Raw genomic sequence first — 18,100 nt, 5'->3', positions numbered from 1 at the left:
AAACCAATATAACTTAAATTTCAATTACATGACATTTATTATTATTAATAATAATCTGGCAAAAAGTTTAATATAATAGAAAGTCTGAAAAATTAATAATTACATAGTAAGGCTTACTAAGGAACACATAGTGACACAAAACAATCATTAAGATAATTAATTACTTTATGAAAAATGGACAGAATAACTTCAGGAAAGGGGCTAATAAAAAATCTGAAGAAATTATTGAAAACAACCGTTTTTATCACTTCTGAAAACAGAGGGTATGTGAGTGGTTGATGACCTTAGATAGGTTTTACTTTATCTTTGTGGTTCTAAACAACATTAAATGGTAATTCCAAAACAACCGTTTTTAACCCTTCTGAAAACAGGGTATGAAAGTAGGTGGTGACTTAAGATACTGTAGGATGGTACTTCACCTAACTCGAAATTTCTTGAACCAATGGGGTTGATTGTCTTTGTGGTGTTAAACAATATTAATTCTAAATTGTCCCCTGTAGGAAGTAAATATTTGTTTTTGGTGGATACACAATGTTAAAACTTTGAAACTAATTGAACTTTTTATTACTAATTTCATTATTATTTTAATTTAAATTTATTTAATTAACATTATTTGTTACAGAATATCCATATTATTCATAAGCACACATTTATTCTTCCATTTTATAAACAAAATGCCTGCGAAAAATGAAATTCTTCGTTTTCAAGAAATATATTTAAGCAGTTTAAAGCTTTTTCCATTTTCCATGGAAACGTTACACATTATGTGAAAGTATGCCAAGTCTTGAAATTGTTAGTAATCGTATTCTATTTCCAACACTCTTTCAAAGGTTGAAAATAATACACTTTTCTTACACTTTAAAACCGTTTGAAACCCATGCTGCAAAAATTATTTTTTGTGTTTTTGTACCTTTTGATATCCTATAAAGATTGTTTGTGAGTGCATTCGCCATTTTTGCAATTATTTTACTATGAAGTCATTCTTTAACAAATTTCTAAAATTAACGTAAAGTAACAAAACAAATAATGTAATAATATCGGATATTTTTTATTCGCCATGAACAAGAACAGCAAGTTCTTTCTAATTTTAAATATTCAAGTAAACACCCACACATCCCTTTGTAACACCAGCATTTCTTCGTGGCAGATCATTCCTTCAACTCGTAAACATAGACTGACCCATGACATACATGATTTAAATATGACCAACCTGTCTTGTTGTTTGCATAATTAACAAATAGTCAAGTTTATATTTCCCAAGAAAATAACTAATGTTAATTTGATTTTTAAGGTGCATGCAACAATGGGCAATTCTGAGACACTCTCAATCCAGTTTATGTGCCTATTGATGATAGTACACAATGTCATTTCTATTCATGAACCCCGACTCCCTTGACTGCTCTCCATGTTAATGTGTTTAACCTTACACATAAGAATGGACATATTGTTCGCAACAACTGTTTAAATTACAAGTGTGATAAATAAAATTGTATTTTTACTTTATTTAAGGACATACATATTTTGATTTTCAGTGCTATAGTCTTCAAGGCATTTTCGACAGTTTTTTAATGAACGTGTTAAAATTGTGCTTCAGAAGTCCAAAATTTTCAACAAATATATATGTTTCGTATTTTATAATAATTATTTATCTACGAATTATAAAATTTTGAAGTAAAAATGAAATTTTGACCTCCAATATCTTCTAAACAATAAGTCATGATAAAATTGTACAATACATTTCTTATAGAGTATTCAATTTCCTACAAAAAATGTAAATTTTAAATTTTCTGTATTATTAAGTAATGGCGAGATATTGATTTTATCATATGGGACTGAAGAAATGGAAAACTGAGATGAGGAGGACTCAGCTTTGGAGACCATTTTTAAAGGTTTCTAGGAACCAATTTTTCAGTGTCTGAAATTTAAAAAAAAAATAGTCGATTTTTGTGGCCCACCTTAACGTTATATATTATATTGATTTCCACCATTATTGCCTTAAAGTATCTTAAATTTACAAGTATTAACAAATTTAACAGTCTATTTTGTTTTTGGCAAACTAATAATTAATCAAAAGACCATTTAACTTCCACAAAATTGGATTATACAATTTCCTTATTATTATTATATATTTTTTAATATTTATAAGCTATTATGTATTTTTCTTTAACATTTAATGTATTTTTGTAAAACTTTTTTTCATGAAAAATTGATAAAAATTATGATCATTATTCCAATACTGCATATATTATATAATTTATGAATATACTTTTTTTTTCAGATGTGGCCAATCGGGGTGACAAAAAATTTGGGGACCGTTGCATCTATAACGATGAATGTGGGTTCGAAGGAGGAATTTGTGATGAGAGGATGATGAAATGTCAATGCAGACCTGATCTACCAATAACCAATCATTTAGATAAATGTGGAACCGGTATGTTCAATAATATCTATTAATATTGAAATCGTGTTTTATGGGAATACAATTTTATTCGAAATATAAACAATTTTAGAATCCAAATAAATAATAACTCAAAAACAAAATAATTATACGACTCATAGACGTATAAAAAGTCCGAAAACATGAGCTCAAATAATGAAACATTTTAAACTTTTTATGAAGCTATTAGTTGAAACTAAATGATACATTAATATTATACCAAGATATTAAACAGTATGTTTGATGTCTTTGCTTATTTTATCCCATTTTAAGTACCAATAACCTTCTTGTTACAATGTATACCACTACAAAATTCAGACAATTCTTCATAAAATTTTTTCTCTAGTAATAAATAAGTTAGTTAAATCATCCTATGTACCTAAATATAATGAAACATCAGTCGTCCCCCATCTTTTATTAGAACACCACTAGGTTATTGATTACAAATGGCCTACAAAGACCATACATGAAATAATTCCAGTATACTATTAATTTTAAGTTTAAGAATATTTTTGTTTATTTGTCAGTACATTTTTTTGTATTAAAATGTATAAGATCCGAATTAATTATATCGGCAAATTTAATTAAATACTATTTACATTATTATCTCTTTAGAAAAAATATACAGAAAACTCGTTAATGTGGGTATGGAATCATACATTTTTCTAATTTGATGGTGTGAAAATAATTGGAGAAGATAGAGATGCGCACAAACAACGTACAAGATCGATGTGAGATTTTCGACAACTTTGTGTAGTGGGTGGTTAAGAAAACAAGACCCACTTACACGTCTCTGTATGGTTTACTCAGTACACTTTAACGGTTTATGAAGTCATTTGGGCCCGAACATTTTCCGCCCAATCTAGAATCCAAATATTTATCAGCAATAAATAAGAAACACAAATAGGGTAATAGTTCTAATAAAAAAATATTTATTTTAGTGACAATTTAATATATAAATCATAAATTATGTACAGGAATGTCTTGGTTCAAATGTATCATGGTATTAATAAAATTATTTGTTGCTTTCTTATCGCGGCTTTGTTGTTGGTATATATATATATATATATATATGGTTTATATATATATATATATATATATATATATATATATATATATATATATATATATATATATATATATATATAAATTAAAGTATTCTAAAGTCAAAAATGTGTTAATAGTAGTTATCGTCACAGTTCTGGATGATGTGGTGAGAACCATGGTACATCGTTAATATATTCGTAACAACTTTAATGTAAATTGTACGTTTGTGAAAAGATATTTTTGTGATTTCCGGTATGAAATAGGCAGTGGAGATAATTTTAAATTTAATTTCATCTTACGTCTCACAGAATAATAAAAATCAAAATTATTTCTTAGCCAGGAAATTGACTAATTATCGGTATTATTGAATATAATGAATTTAATCAAGCATGAAATACTTTAAATCGTATATTTAGAGACTCAATATCATCAAATTTGTAACTAAGAATTGTAGTTTAAATGGAATTTCTCTATCTATATACTTTTATATGATAAAGATTATTGCCATTATTAATTTTTTTCATATTTATATAGATATTTGGTTGAGTATCTACTATTAAATTATGAAAGACAAACAAGGAGTTGTTGAAGTTGGAGCATTAAATGTTTGAAATATACAATTTTAAATACACAACACTTTTGTGACTTGAAGTTTTAAAATTCAAAGTCATGAAACACACTTCAATATTCCTTAAAGGTTATCCATATTGTAAATCCTACAAAATTTACTTATTTTCTGTTCAAAACAAAATATTAATTGGGTTAGTAGAGAAGTTTATTTGATTCTTGTTTTTTTTTTTGTAAAATATCCACCACAATTTATGAGCATTAAGTAAAAATTGAGACTCTAGATATGGATAAAATAAATCCACAAACAAAATAACTATTAATTTTAAATATATGTTTTATATTGGAAATATTTTCTATTTCGCTGAAATATTTTAGTATGTTATATTTATTAATTTAATTCTTGAGTAAATAATAAACCAAACATTTTTCATATGCAATCTTACACAGTAATTGATTATAATCCTCTAAAGGTTTATACGGTCATTCATAAAGTTTGGTATTCTCAAAGAATTTTTATTAAATACTCGTATGTCGCCCATTAAATGAAAATATTCATTTAGTTTTAAAGAATGTTGATTCAACTATTTTTATGAGCATTTTTCACAAGACCAAAAAGACTTCTGAATCAACTTAAACATAGAAATTTAATTCCTAATGCTTCTTCGAATTACAACCTAGTTAAATCATTGTAATTACTGTCAGTTGTTTATCTAACTTAATTAAAATATGTTATTTTAAATTAATTACATTTTGAAGTTTATTTACGGTTAAAAATATATGGATGTTTTTGTTACATTTGGTGTCATCATATTTATTTTTGAAATAGCTAAGCATTCAAAAATAGGCTTGCCCCCTCATTTCAAAACATATTTAAAAAAAATATATAAATATGGATACCATATACCAAATATAAATATGGAAAGACAATAATTGAAATTTTAATCTTCATAGATAATTACATAAATTTGAGAAAGTAATTAGAGTTGTAGTGAATTTAAATCCAATTTTGTAGAGACTTAATATGATTTTATATTTATTGAAACAACTCTTTATAACTGATATAATTTTAATACAGAAGAAAATTAAAAAAAACTATGTATGTAGTCTAAAATCAATGTGTTGATTAGTATTACTATCAGTGAAGTATTCTTACAAATTTTGGAATGCTCTTTGGTGCCCTTATATATATGGGGATCTTTTTCTGAATACTGTTCATCATCCTCATGAAGATTAATTTTATTTCTAGTCAATTTAGCTTTTTATATTAAGTATTATCTAATATTCAGGAAATTATTATTAATTTTATGTTGGTGTTTGTACTTTTCCGCATTTAATAAAAAAGGGGTGAGCAATCTTGACAGCAGCTGTGTGTGTTTTCCTGACTCTCGTAGATCTCTAAAATTCAAGTACTGTTTTAACTCTTCTCAATATCCCTTTAAATCATTCTCGTTTTAATTAAGCTCTTTGGTTCTTTCATTTTGAATTCTGTGGCGAACATTTAAAGATTTTGAAGACAAATATGATATAAAGCTAATTATGTAAGTCATCGAACAGTTCTGAATCTTCTTGTGTCATACAGCTTAAGAATTATGAATTTGCCGAGAAAAGTATTTGACAGGTTACATTTATAACTTTGATGGAGTAGTCGAGACTGATTGATGTTGTTCGTGCACTAAATTCCACAGAATAAAAACATGTTAAATGGTGAATAACTACACCACATTTTTAAAATAAAAAAATAACATTAAAGCATATAATATATATTTGATCAACATGACTCAGATGTCCACGTCATTTTATTCATGAATTTTCTAGGAACTGTAATGATTATAGAGCAATTAATAATAATATGAATAATTTGAAAATTATTTAAATTTTTCGCCCTCTTTTCTAAGCCGCTGAATATTTTCTGTTAAGCTTTTCATTCTTGGCACAATTTAAAACCTGAAATGTTTTAAAAACTGCTGTTTATCAAAATTATTCAAGAGAACTTTTTTTTCTAATTTTATATTATTTCTCTTCTGACATATCACAAAAATATTTAATGGCATAGAAAATAGGGTGTGAAAAAGAGGAAAAACATCCAATATGTATAAAATTTATTACATTGAATTGTAGGCAAGTATTTTAGGATAAAACATTCTAAATTTAAACACGATTAGACTAAAGGTTATGGAAAAATAGAAAAAAATATTTTTTAAATTTTTTCAAAAGAAGATTTTTAGAAACATCTTATATGTATGTATATGTCAAACTCTCAGGTAAAACATTTAATTTCCTCTTGCAAGCGCCATTGTCATATTATTTAAAGAGTTTGTAGTAATTTTGTGGTAATTATGGTAATCTTAATTAGTATAGTAATATTAATTAGTATAATAATTAAGATTCAGATAACGAAGGAAATATTAGATTAATTTATATTTTTTTATTTCAAATCGTTGTATGTGAAATAGAAGCATGAATATGATTTATCTTATGAGGTTTTCAAATTTTGTGTAATAGAATTGTTTTAATATATTTTAAATTATTATAGAATTAGCTACATAGGCATAGCGATATTTTATTATATTGTTGTGTAAATGCCAGTCAATTAATAAAGCTTTTTGTTAATGCTTTAATAATAAATATATAATATAATAATATAATATTGATTAATTACATAAAATTTCCAATATATATGTAATGTTGCAGTAGTTTTTAAAAGAAAAAATAATATGAGTGATAATTTTATTTTAATTGTAAAAATGTTAGAGTAAATCCTGATAATTATAATAAGTTACTATAAGTTATTAATTGTGATTTGTTAACATTTTCCAGTAATTTACTTAACCAGTGAAATTAGTATTAATGTGTAATTTCTTGCAGATACAGAAAACTAAAGAAATGATATTAATAAAATATATTTCTGATAAAATATATGCAACTAATTATGAGAAAACTAATCTAAATATCATACAAAAATATTTCAGGATATATATAGTAGATACAATCAACTATACAATCACATATTTACGGTTATTTTTATTAGCACGAAGTCTAAGTTAACTTCGATATTCATTATCGTGTAACGGAAAAACAACTCTAGACGTTATCTCACTTTAATATAAACGCCTTCCTCGGAAAATATCCAGTTAACCTAGTTTGATAGATAAAACCTGTTGACTGTACATTGTTAATTCATATTCAACCATTTTATCTTTTTCGTGAAGTGTAAACACACGTTTAGTTCAGGAGAATAGTATCACTTCGTTAGTCACCATCAAAAAGTTTATTTTTTTTTTTTTGTTTTATAGTATAATAGATTTGATTCCATTGGAGAATAGTTATAAAACGAGGGGAACTTTTTAAACACTGTTTTTTTACAGTATTTTGTATTGATTGGAGGTGTGGTAGACACAAATAATATATACAAGGTGTTCCAGATTGATTAACTGTGGCTGATTTAGATACATACAGATTTAATATAGAAAATATATCTTAAACCTTGATAACATTTTTATGTATGTAGGATTTATTCAAATGATAAATTATATAAAAACTCTGTCTGTGGCAATGGAAGTTTTTAAAAAAACTTGACATTTTGTCCATAAATACTATATAATATAATATTTTCATGATAGACAATGTAAAAAAACTTTGTCAAAATCGGACTAAAAATTCAAATTCCAAACAATAATTTATTATATAGTATATTCCATTCTACAAACTGCATATACCAACTAGTATTACATTAAAACCAACAGACTACAGCGTGAAACATCTCACAATAGTTCGTTACTTACTCAGCTTAATGCGGATCAGTAACACAATAGTAATTATTCCTTGTTTGTTTCAGCGAGCAGAGTAAATGAATCATGTACATTCAACGAACAATGCGAGACTGTAAATCATCAAACGGAATGCAAAGATGGGGTCTGCATATGTCGATACGAAAAAACACCTGTAATGAAACCAGGTGGAAATTACGAATGTATATGTGAGTACTTTAATCTAATCATTAGATTTTCATCAAAGTTGAAATTTCCAACCGTAGATTAAATTGGGGATAGATGATGCACATTTTTTCGAACTACACTAGGTTCTACATCTTAATGAAAATCTTCATTAAGCATCAAAAATTGAAAATTTTTTGGAAAATCCACTCTTATTTCTTTCTTCAAATTTGTTTATATGAAATGATTTTAAAAGAACAGATTAAAAACACTTAAATATTACTAAATAATTATAACAAAATCAAAAATTTTAAGTAAATTGGGTCAAATTTACCTTCATGCTATTTTTTCTCATTTTAATTTTTTTTTTCTTATAATATAATACGTCACTCAATAAGTTCCAAGTTTGACACATATATGACAACATTATTGTGAGACCCAAATAATTTCCGAATAGTACTAAAATTCAAACAGTATGTGTCAAAATTTCATGACATTCAGAATCTAGATTTGGAGGTTACAGTCGTTTTAGTGGACCCAGTTTTGTAATTTTCCAGACAATGGATAGAAAGGAATTTCATGTGCTGATTAAACATTGTTTTTTGATGGAGAAAAATACTGCTGAATCCAAACACTGGCTTGATAATCATTATGAGGACTCAGCATCAGGAAAATGAACTCTTCATGACTATGCTGAATTTAAATGGCAGTCCTACAACCACCGATAATGCTAAACGCTCTGGTCACCCAAAATCGACAGTTCCAAAAAACATATATGTTCATAAAATAGTTTTAAACGACCGTAAAATGATGTTGCTTCAAATTGGGTTTGTCTTGATGGCATTGATTGGCCTCATATGCAAAAGAAAAAAGTGCTGTACCTCCAGGACAATATCCTGTGTCACAAGTTGATAAAAATAATGGTTAAATTGTATGAATTACGCTTTGAATTGTTTCCCCATCCACTGTACTCTCCAAATTTGACCACCACACATGAAAAATATGCTCCAGGGAAGTACATTTGGCTCAGTGATTGCCGAAACTAAGGCCTATGTTGAAATCGTTGTACATAAAAAGCATTGAAAAGTTAGAGGAGCGTTGGAATGAATGTATGTATCACTCTTGAAGGAGAATATGTCTATAAACAAAGTGCAGTTTCTAAAAAAATTAGTTAGACCGGAGACTTATTGAGTGACGTGATAAAATAAGCCATTAAATAAACCCAACTATTGTTTGAAAATATGATGAGGCTTTTAAAGAAATACTCTGATATTGTTTGATTAGTTATATTTTTTAAGAAACGTCTACTTGTCCCTTTGTCACCTTACTTGATGTGCTAACAGTCCTCGATTTACTTCACAATATAAAAAATGTAAAGATTGAACAACGTATGGGCATAACTGTCATTTTGATATTTCTCTGTAAAATTCCTACACAAAAAGAGATTCCACAGTTTCTGTAACGTGATGAGAAAATTTTATACCAGTGCAACTTTGCTTTGGCAATAAAATGACCCCAATAAAAATAATATGAGTATATTGGATGTCTTATAAGGGATACCCCCAAAATATTCCGAAGTATTGCTATTTATTCCTGTCCTGATCTAATTTATTATATATAAAATTCTATATCCTGTTTGTAAATATAAAAGATAGAACAAGTTTCAGAGTCTCCCGTCCACCACACTCCACCTTTTTAATATTAATATATAATTTTCTTTTTTAGTAATAGAGCAAAAACGTACTCCGGAAAAATATGTGGATCCAGCGATGATAGGAATACTCGTAGCTATGTTTCTTATGTTTATTACGATTTGCGTTGTACTACGATTGTTTAGCAGGTAAGTTGTTGTAATAAATATTTTTTCTTTTCAGAAATTGTAAACAGTTTATTTTTATTTAAATATTTATTTTAATTTCATTAAATTACTATTAGAATTATATACTCAGGTACTGAAACTGTTGATTCATCTACTTCCAACGTTTTTCCAAGTTCTATGTTCTGTTTTTTTCGGTGTGTCAGAACGTTCATTATCCTCATCCTGTATAATATTTAGTGTTTACAAAAATCGAAATATTTAAAACTGTGAATATTCTTAAAAAATGGTCTAACATTATAATATGATATGTTAAATTAATACTGGCTTGTGAAATAAAACATCGAGTTAAAACATCTTTTGAAATCATATCGATATAATTATATAATTAATAATATACATCGATGGTAAACATTTACTAAACTTTGTTATACATACATTGTATTGGTGCTGAATTGTACTGCGAAATCTGATATTGACAAATATCCACTGATCTAAATTATGCCTCGAGAGAATATTATTAATATCCTGGTTGATCAAATCTTGATTGAGTGTAACTAATGTTTTAGAATTCTTCGGTTATGAAAATAGATCTTTATTATAATTAATTGTGATATAAACCCAATAATTTAATTATGGATATTAATACAAGAAAGCACTAAAAAATAAAGGAATTCAAATTTTATTTAAATTTAATTTCAAAATTTAAAATAAGTAATCACTAAAGTTAATTTTAAAACGTTGACTTTGGACTCCAATATGACTCACGTTCAGGAAATACAGATAACAGATCAAACAACGACCAACTAGTTTCAGTATACAGGGTGGAGACTTTAACTGGAATAAATTCGTCACCAGGAAACTAAATAATTTTTCGAAAAATTTCCGAAACACGTCAACGTTTAAATATATTTACCTCATTCCCGTATAATTTAAAATTTTGCCCTTCAAGGAGGGCGGAAACCACCCCCAACTTCTTTACCAAATGCAACCCTATGGTATGTGACCCCTCATTGAAAAGGTGCCAAGAAGACAAATTCAGACAACTAATCGCATTAAATATTTTTAAGGAGGTTGATGGTTGTATAACATAACTTTATTGTAAAGTTTAATTACTTTTGAAAGTAGCAATTCATCAAAATACGCATAATTTACATGTTGACAACCTTATCTGTCCCTCTTATTTTGTGTCCATACACAATTAATATTGATATTTTTGTTAATGTTTTTACACAGCTATATTCTGTAAAGTTTGTTTGCCAAATTTAAAGAAACGAATTGTTTTTTCAAATTTGTGAAAATGTCTTGTTGTTTCGACAACACACATTTTGAGCAATTATTAGTTGGCTAAATTCGTCTTTCTATCAGCCTTTCAATGAGGGATCACACCCCATAGGGTTACATTTGAAAAACAAAAGTCGGGGGTGGTTGTCGCCCTCCTTGAACGGCAAAATTTTTTATTTTGTGTGAAAGTGGTAGGCAAACATATTTAAACGTTGACGTATCTCAGGAATTTTTCGAAAAATTATTCACCTTCTGGTAGCAAATTTATTCCAGTCAAAATCTCCACCCTGTATATTAAATCTTGACTTTGTGTCTCTTAATTATTGGCCTAAATTAATAATATAAATTATATTTTTAATAACCATTTGTATTCATAAAATATTTATTTAACATTTAAATCTCATTGAAGTTCGTTTTCAGTATAATGGAATATAATAAATATTTCAAACAAATCCAATGACAACGAAGTATTTTACCTACTATAAACACGAAATATGTATTGAACATTTTACTTTGTAATTGCAAAATTCGCGTGACAGTCCACACGTAAGGTATATTTAAAAATGTCCCGGTATTACTAATGCCGTGTAATTATTATTGACGGATCATTAAAAGACACTTTTAATAAAATAATAAATACTACTTCATTAAACTGAGAGATGACCACCAAGTTTTATTATTACGATGTTGGGGTGTAATGTTATCAATATTTTTATCTTCTCTGTCACGCACGTTAAGTAAAGTACACGAAATTATATAATATTACATTAATGAATGTGACAATTTTTAATACTAGTACACTCCTTACAACTAGTACAAGTCCTTTTTTTTAATTTATATGAATGTTAAATATAAAATTTGAGGTACTAATTTGAATTTAATCGTAAAAGTCAAAAATATTTCATTGATATTTTTAATGCTAATAATATTACATTAATGAATGTGACAATTTTTAATACTAGTACACTCCTTACAACTAGTACAAGTCCTTTTTTTTAATTTATATGAATGTTAAATATAAAATTTGTGGTACTAATTTGAATTTAATCGTAAAAGTCAAAAATATTTCATTGATATTTTTAATGCTTCTTAGATATATGTATATACAAACCAATTAGCCATCAGTTTTCCCACCATTAACACATTAAATATTTGTTGAACAGGGGAGCTAATTGCTTTTTTAATTAATATTGATGTCCAAGGTAAAATTACAATATAAATTTAAAATAATTGGGAATTTTTTTATTAATAGTTATCGTTAATTTTATTGTCAACGGATTCCGATTGTTTTAAATTTATTATAATTTTCCCTATTTCTCTTCCAGTCACGATTCTATCCGGTAATTCTCCTAAACTCATAACACATTCTTTCTCAATCATTTATATGATCAACCATTCTCCTAAATGAAAATTCCTCACTTACAAGTAATATGAAACGAAATTGGAATAAGTATTTGCCAATAATTTTGGCATTTAAAATTATTTTAAAAAATGCAAAAAGGAATAAATAAATTAATACATAATTTTTTAGGTAATTTTAATCATTAATAGTTCAATAAAACATGAATCATTAATTTATTATAATACAATTTAGTAATTGGCAATTGGCATTAATGAGTAAATTTTATAAAATTATAATATTTACACTGGCTGCAGTATCGATCCCAAGAAATTAATAGTCTTTAGGGTCTGTAATTGTAAAACAATTGTTTAGAGTAAGGTGTCCCTCCTAAGAAAAGAACCATATAAAATTTTGAATCAAATAAATATAAATTAAATGTATTATTCAACATATTAAACTTCGGTACGACCAAAACTACCAGTTTCCTAAGTCAATAATTTACCGTTTAAATCTATTTTGAAAGGTATAATTCCTACACCTACTATGAAATATGGTTTGGAGATGTATTTCTGAGTTTGGTACAGGTACTCTGGTTAAGATAGGCGGGATAATCGATCGTGACATTCTGGAGAATCATATACTATACGATTTACCGAAGATAACAGTTGAAGGTGAACCTTTCAGTATGAAACACTCGTCTAAATTAGTTAAAGAGTGGTTCGCTACTTAAGAAGTACGTGTAATATCTTGGCCAGTACAAGACCCAGATCTTAATCTAATTGAAAACCTTTACGATGAAAATGATAAAAGATTATCACTTTTGAATGAACTCTACCAACTTTCACATATGGTGGAGGAGCCGTTATGGTTTGGTGATGTATTTCTGGGTTTGGCATGAGTCTGCTGGTTAAGATAGGCAGGATAATCGATCGTGACATTCTGGAGAATCATATACTTCGATTTACCGAAGATAACATTTGAAGGTGAACCTTTCAATATGAAACACTCGTCTAAATTAGTTAAAGAATGGTTCGCTACTTAAGAAGTACGTGTAATATCTTGGCCAGTACAAGACCCAGATCTCAATCTAATTGAAAACTTTTAGGATAAAATTGATCGGAATATCCTTGCAAAAAAATTGTCACATTTGAATGAACTCTACAAAGAAGTGGAAGGAAATATTTAACGATTTTATTGAAAAACTACTGAAAAAAAGATGTTTAGAAGTTATTAAAAATAATGGAATTGCTACTATATACTAAATAAAGGAAGGCTCTTCTTCTGATCCTTGATTGTTTTTTTCAAATATTAATAAATAACTAACTAAACTCACTAATAAACAATTATATTGCCGTATTGTTTTTATCAAACATACTGAAGAACTAACAATAATATGAATCATCATCAAGAGAAATTAAAATTTCTAAAGTTGTCAAGGTAAATATGCAAATGAATTAATTTTAATAGCTAACATCGTGTAATACCTAAGGTAGTTTTATCTACGAGCTGAATAAATATTGACTTACTGTAGCTTTGTTTAATAAGCGGGATTATGCATTAAAACTGAAATTACCTCGACCCAATTAACTCTGCGGTTTATGTTGTACTCAGAGAGCAGTATACATTATAGGACAAATTTACTGTCGGTATTCATATATTTAATAAACTACGTTACACTAATATAAAGCATATTTATTTATTTATTTGATTTGTAGGGTTTACCTAGATAGTCGCAATTTTCTTCATATTATTTAATGCTATGTCAATAATTAAGTTGAATTGATGAATAAAGTGGAATTTCTAAAATAAATGTTTTTCTTAATTAGACCGGAGACTTATTGAGTGATATGTTACATATCTATATTGTTTAATACCAAATTATATGGTGTGTCCGTTATTTTAAAATTTAATTGTCTTGACTCATTCGTGATTAATACTTGTTAAAGTGCGTGACCTATTGCACAAACTATAAAAAAAAGTAACAAAAGTGGTAAAAAAGTTAAGCTTTCAGTAATTTCTAAAAAATTAAAGAAATGTTGTAAAATAGAAAGGAAAAAGGACACGCACGGAATATAAACCTTTGTTGTATGTCGTAGACCGCAAATTATTCAACGTTCCGATTAGAGGGTTGATAATTCACCTGTTCCCCTCTCTATATTTTGTTTCGTAGGCACGTTCTGAAAGTTTACATAAAAAATTTCTAAAAGTTTTTTACTGGAACTGTTAAATCCTGGAAGATAGATATAATTGTTTATAATAAATACAGTTTATATCAATAATTATTATTTTTAGAAAAAATTGACACTTTAGGTCATTATTCATTTGGATAAGTTTAAATTAATCTGTATATATTTTTTAAAAGTTCTTTCTGTCTATTCTGTTTATTATTATTATTTTGTATTAGATATTAACCATTACAATTAAAGAAATAAAATTATTTTTATATAATATTCACATTAATATTATGCGGTACAAGTTGTGTAATAAATACAATTTGAGTTAATAAAGTAAGAGTGACAGTTTTTAATATTGCATTACTCATGTCAATTTAAACTGCACGTATGTATGTAGCAACATCTTTACACCTTTATTTTAAGGGTTGGTTAATAAAGCATTGCATAAACAGGAGAGAAGACATGAAAGTGTAGTGTACTCAACAAGTATTTGAATCTACTACTACGAATTCATTCTTTGAGCAGTGCAAGAGCTTCTTGACTTTTAAGAAAGCTTCTTTGTCATGGATCTTTTCACGTAACATCTACCAAAATGTGGAAATGTTTACGTTTAACTTCAAGAAATAATCTGTGACCTCACTGAAAAATTAAACTGAAACTAACTCTTGTATTTAATATTAATAAACTGCTGTTATTGCTTTATATTAATTAACTTTGTCTACAGGGCCAGATGGCGCGAAAACCGGACCATCTTCAACACGCCCAATCCACGGTTGATGAACGTCTCCCTGCTGCGTGAGAATAAACTCCTGCACCAGGAGCGCAGGGGATCCCGTGGAAGTGCTCGCGGTCCCAGCCGACAACCTAGTATGGCTTCACTAAGGGCACATTCGCCCAATTCGCAAGGTAAACGCGTTTGAATGCTGTGCGAGTGCTTTTACGACCAGTTTCGAGAACAGAGCGCTTTAAAATTGCAGGGCGGACGCAAAGCGGTTTCTCAAACCGACGTGACGTCGGAGTTAAATGGGTTGTTAATATTTTATATCAATTTTGCCACTGAAATATTATAATATACCAATTTTATCTATTACATTAAAGTATGTATTTATAAGGTGTGATTTTTCAGGTCAAAAGGTCTGTCAAAGGTCTCTTAAAGACTATTTTGTAACGGGTACTTAAGGTAATTGATGTTAGATTGACACTATCTGAAAAAGAAAATCAGATATCTGATATCAATTCACTGACACTGAAGTGGACTTATAAACCAATAACGAATGACGAATTAAACTATAAGACTGGAACACAAAATAATACAACACAATCACTAAGAAAATTAATGTACAGATTTAAATCTAAAGAAATCACTGAAAAGTAGGTGGCAACTTAAAGTATTTTATTATTATTTTATTTATTTTACTCGAAATTACTTGAACCAATGGGGTTGATTATTCTAACTCTCTCATTTTAGTTCTAAGCAATATTGTTATTAAATTGTCTTAAACATTTTCCTTGGTATTCAACTTTCTCTGACATATTCATACTTGGTATAAAATATAAATATTCTCAGACAATTTCCAATAAGATAAAAAACCGTAGTAATTACAAAATAATTTGTTAACTAATTTAAAATCAATTCATTACCTTATTTGAACAAAATTATTAAGGTTAAAACTCAAAGGACTCAAATACTTTTGAGTTTTAACCTTAATTAATTTCCCAACTTGGTGTTCTAAAAGAATATATACAGTATGTCAAAATATTTTTTTTAACTTTTATAAGTACATGTTTTGTCCATTTCTTTATGATCTGTTTAAAAAATATGTTCAGTGAAACTGATTCCTTGTAAATTCCTTTTCTGTTTTGAAAACATTTGTGTAGATTTTTATTTTATTATGAACAATTTAAACAATATATGGACTTAGAAACTGATTGTAAATTCTTTTTTATTTTTATATATGTATGAAATACATTGAAAACATATTATTTTGGCATTTTCCATTATATTACATATTTGTATTGGCACTATCTTCTAATAAAATTTCTCCACAAAAATATCTTCAAAATATAAAATAAAAGTAATGTAATTTCAACAGTAAAGACATATATTAAAAAAGCTGTAAAGTAAAGAGAAAAGAATACGTATATTATAATATAAATATAATATCTTGAAACTGGTCGGAATATACATAGATATGATATTTGTAGATTTTAAATGACAACATGTGTAAATATTGGTGTTGTTCCTTCCTGCTGTTCTGACGTTATAGAAGGTTAATTGAGCTAATCTCTTTGCACATTCTTTAGCTTTTGCCAATCCACAAAATCGCTTAAGCTCTAAATTTTCCTAATACTGTTTCATAAAAAATGTAAATGCAAATCTTAGTCTACAATAAAAAAACCACACAGCTTTAAGTCCGAAGCTAAAATAAACTATTCCAGAGCAAATTACGTGGCCAAATTACCAACAAGGGAGTAGAAAGTAAAGTAGTACAAATTACTGAAACGAGAATGCAATTTGGTCAATTTTACGGAAATTTTCAAGCAATATTTCTCGGTCGGTTTATCCACCGCACCATAGTATATAGATTGCTTCTCATGAAACTGAATGAATTGGTTTGCTTACTAGAATATTAATGAAACTTTCGATAAAATATATTAGGTACAGTTTTCAATTAATTGAACTACTTTGAATTATTAATTTAACAAGTTTAATACGCAAAATAATATATTTAAATTTAACTTGAATAAATAATTTTTGCATGATATAAAAGTAGACTAAGATTTACTAATAATATGTTAGTTTTACTAAGCAACATGCACACATAAAACATGTAAAACTAAATTAATTATCTGGGTATGATGAACCTTAAAAATATGTATGATAAAAATTATTAAACAATATTTATGTGTATCAGTTTGTAGGGTAAATTAAATAAGTAAAAAATAAAATAATATAAATAATAGTTACAAATTTCATTACACTTTTAAATAGTCCACGTGATATAAATACATATATATGTCTTTTTCTACAAAATGTGTTCTAGTGTATTCTAACTGACTTGCTTCATTATTTATTATTAAGGAGACTTGTTGAAAATTTACTCTACAAACAAGCTTGCTAGCAATATGTCTATTTGTTTAATGTTTACGTTTATACATGAAGATTCCAAAATTGAGTAATATTTTTAACTGTCATTTGTATTTATATATTATTATTAAGAATGATTTTACATTGCACTATGAATATGAGTTTTTACCAAAAAATAATAGTCCAAGGAGGATTTACTATACAGATGGAAAAGCGTTTAATCCGTCTAAATCTTCAGAGACATGATGCATGACAGTTGTCTGTCGTTCATGATGTGTGTCTCAAAATTCAGACGAGTCAAAAGCAATCTGTATGCGAAAATTATTTTTACGTTGGAATCTCCCTGTATATTATTGTAACATTCCCAATTATTTATATTAAAGTTACCTAATATTTATTTAGTAAGTTAT

At 27.4% G+C, this 18,100-nt stretch overlaps 1 protein-coding gene across 2 annotated transcripts in view; it reads left to right on the top strand.

Moving 5' to 3' along the window:
- Window positions 1-18,100, top strand: part of LOC109605412 (uncharacterized) — a 54,714-nt gene that overhangs the window by 35,309 nt on the left and 1,305 nt on the right. For both annotated transcript variants that reach the window (XM_049964796.1, XM_049964795.1), the window contains exons 2-5: window positions 2,279-2,431; window positions 7,890-8,030; window positions 9,712-9,826; window positions 15,327-15,508. In XM_049964796.1, coding sequence (XP_049820753.1) covers window positions 2,279-2,431; window positions 7,890-8,030; window positions 9,712-9,826; window positions 15,327-15,508 — 591 coding nt within the window. The remainder of the gene's footprint in view (window positions 1-2,278; window positions 2,432-7,889; window positions 8,031-9,711; window positions 9,827-15,326; window positions 15,509-18,100) is intronic.

This window comes from Aethina tumida, chromosome 3 (genome assembly GCF_024364675.1).
Source record: "Aethina tumida isolate Nest 87 chromosome 3, icAetTumi1.1, whole genome shotgun sequence".
Taxonomy (NCBI): domain Eukaryota; kingdom Metazoa; phylum Arthropoda; class Insecta; order Coleoptera; family Nitidulidae; genus Aethina; species Aethina tumida.
The sequence above is the reverse complement of the archived record's forward strand: the minus strand, read 5'-3'. Positions and strand labels throughout refer to the sequence as shown.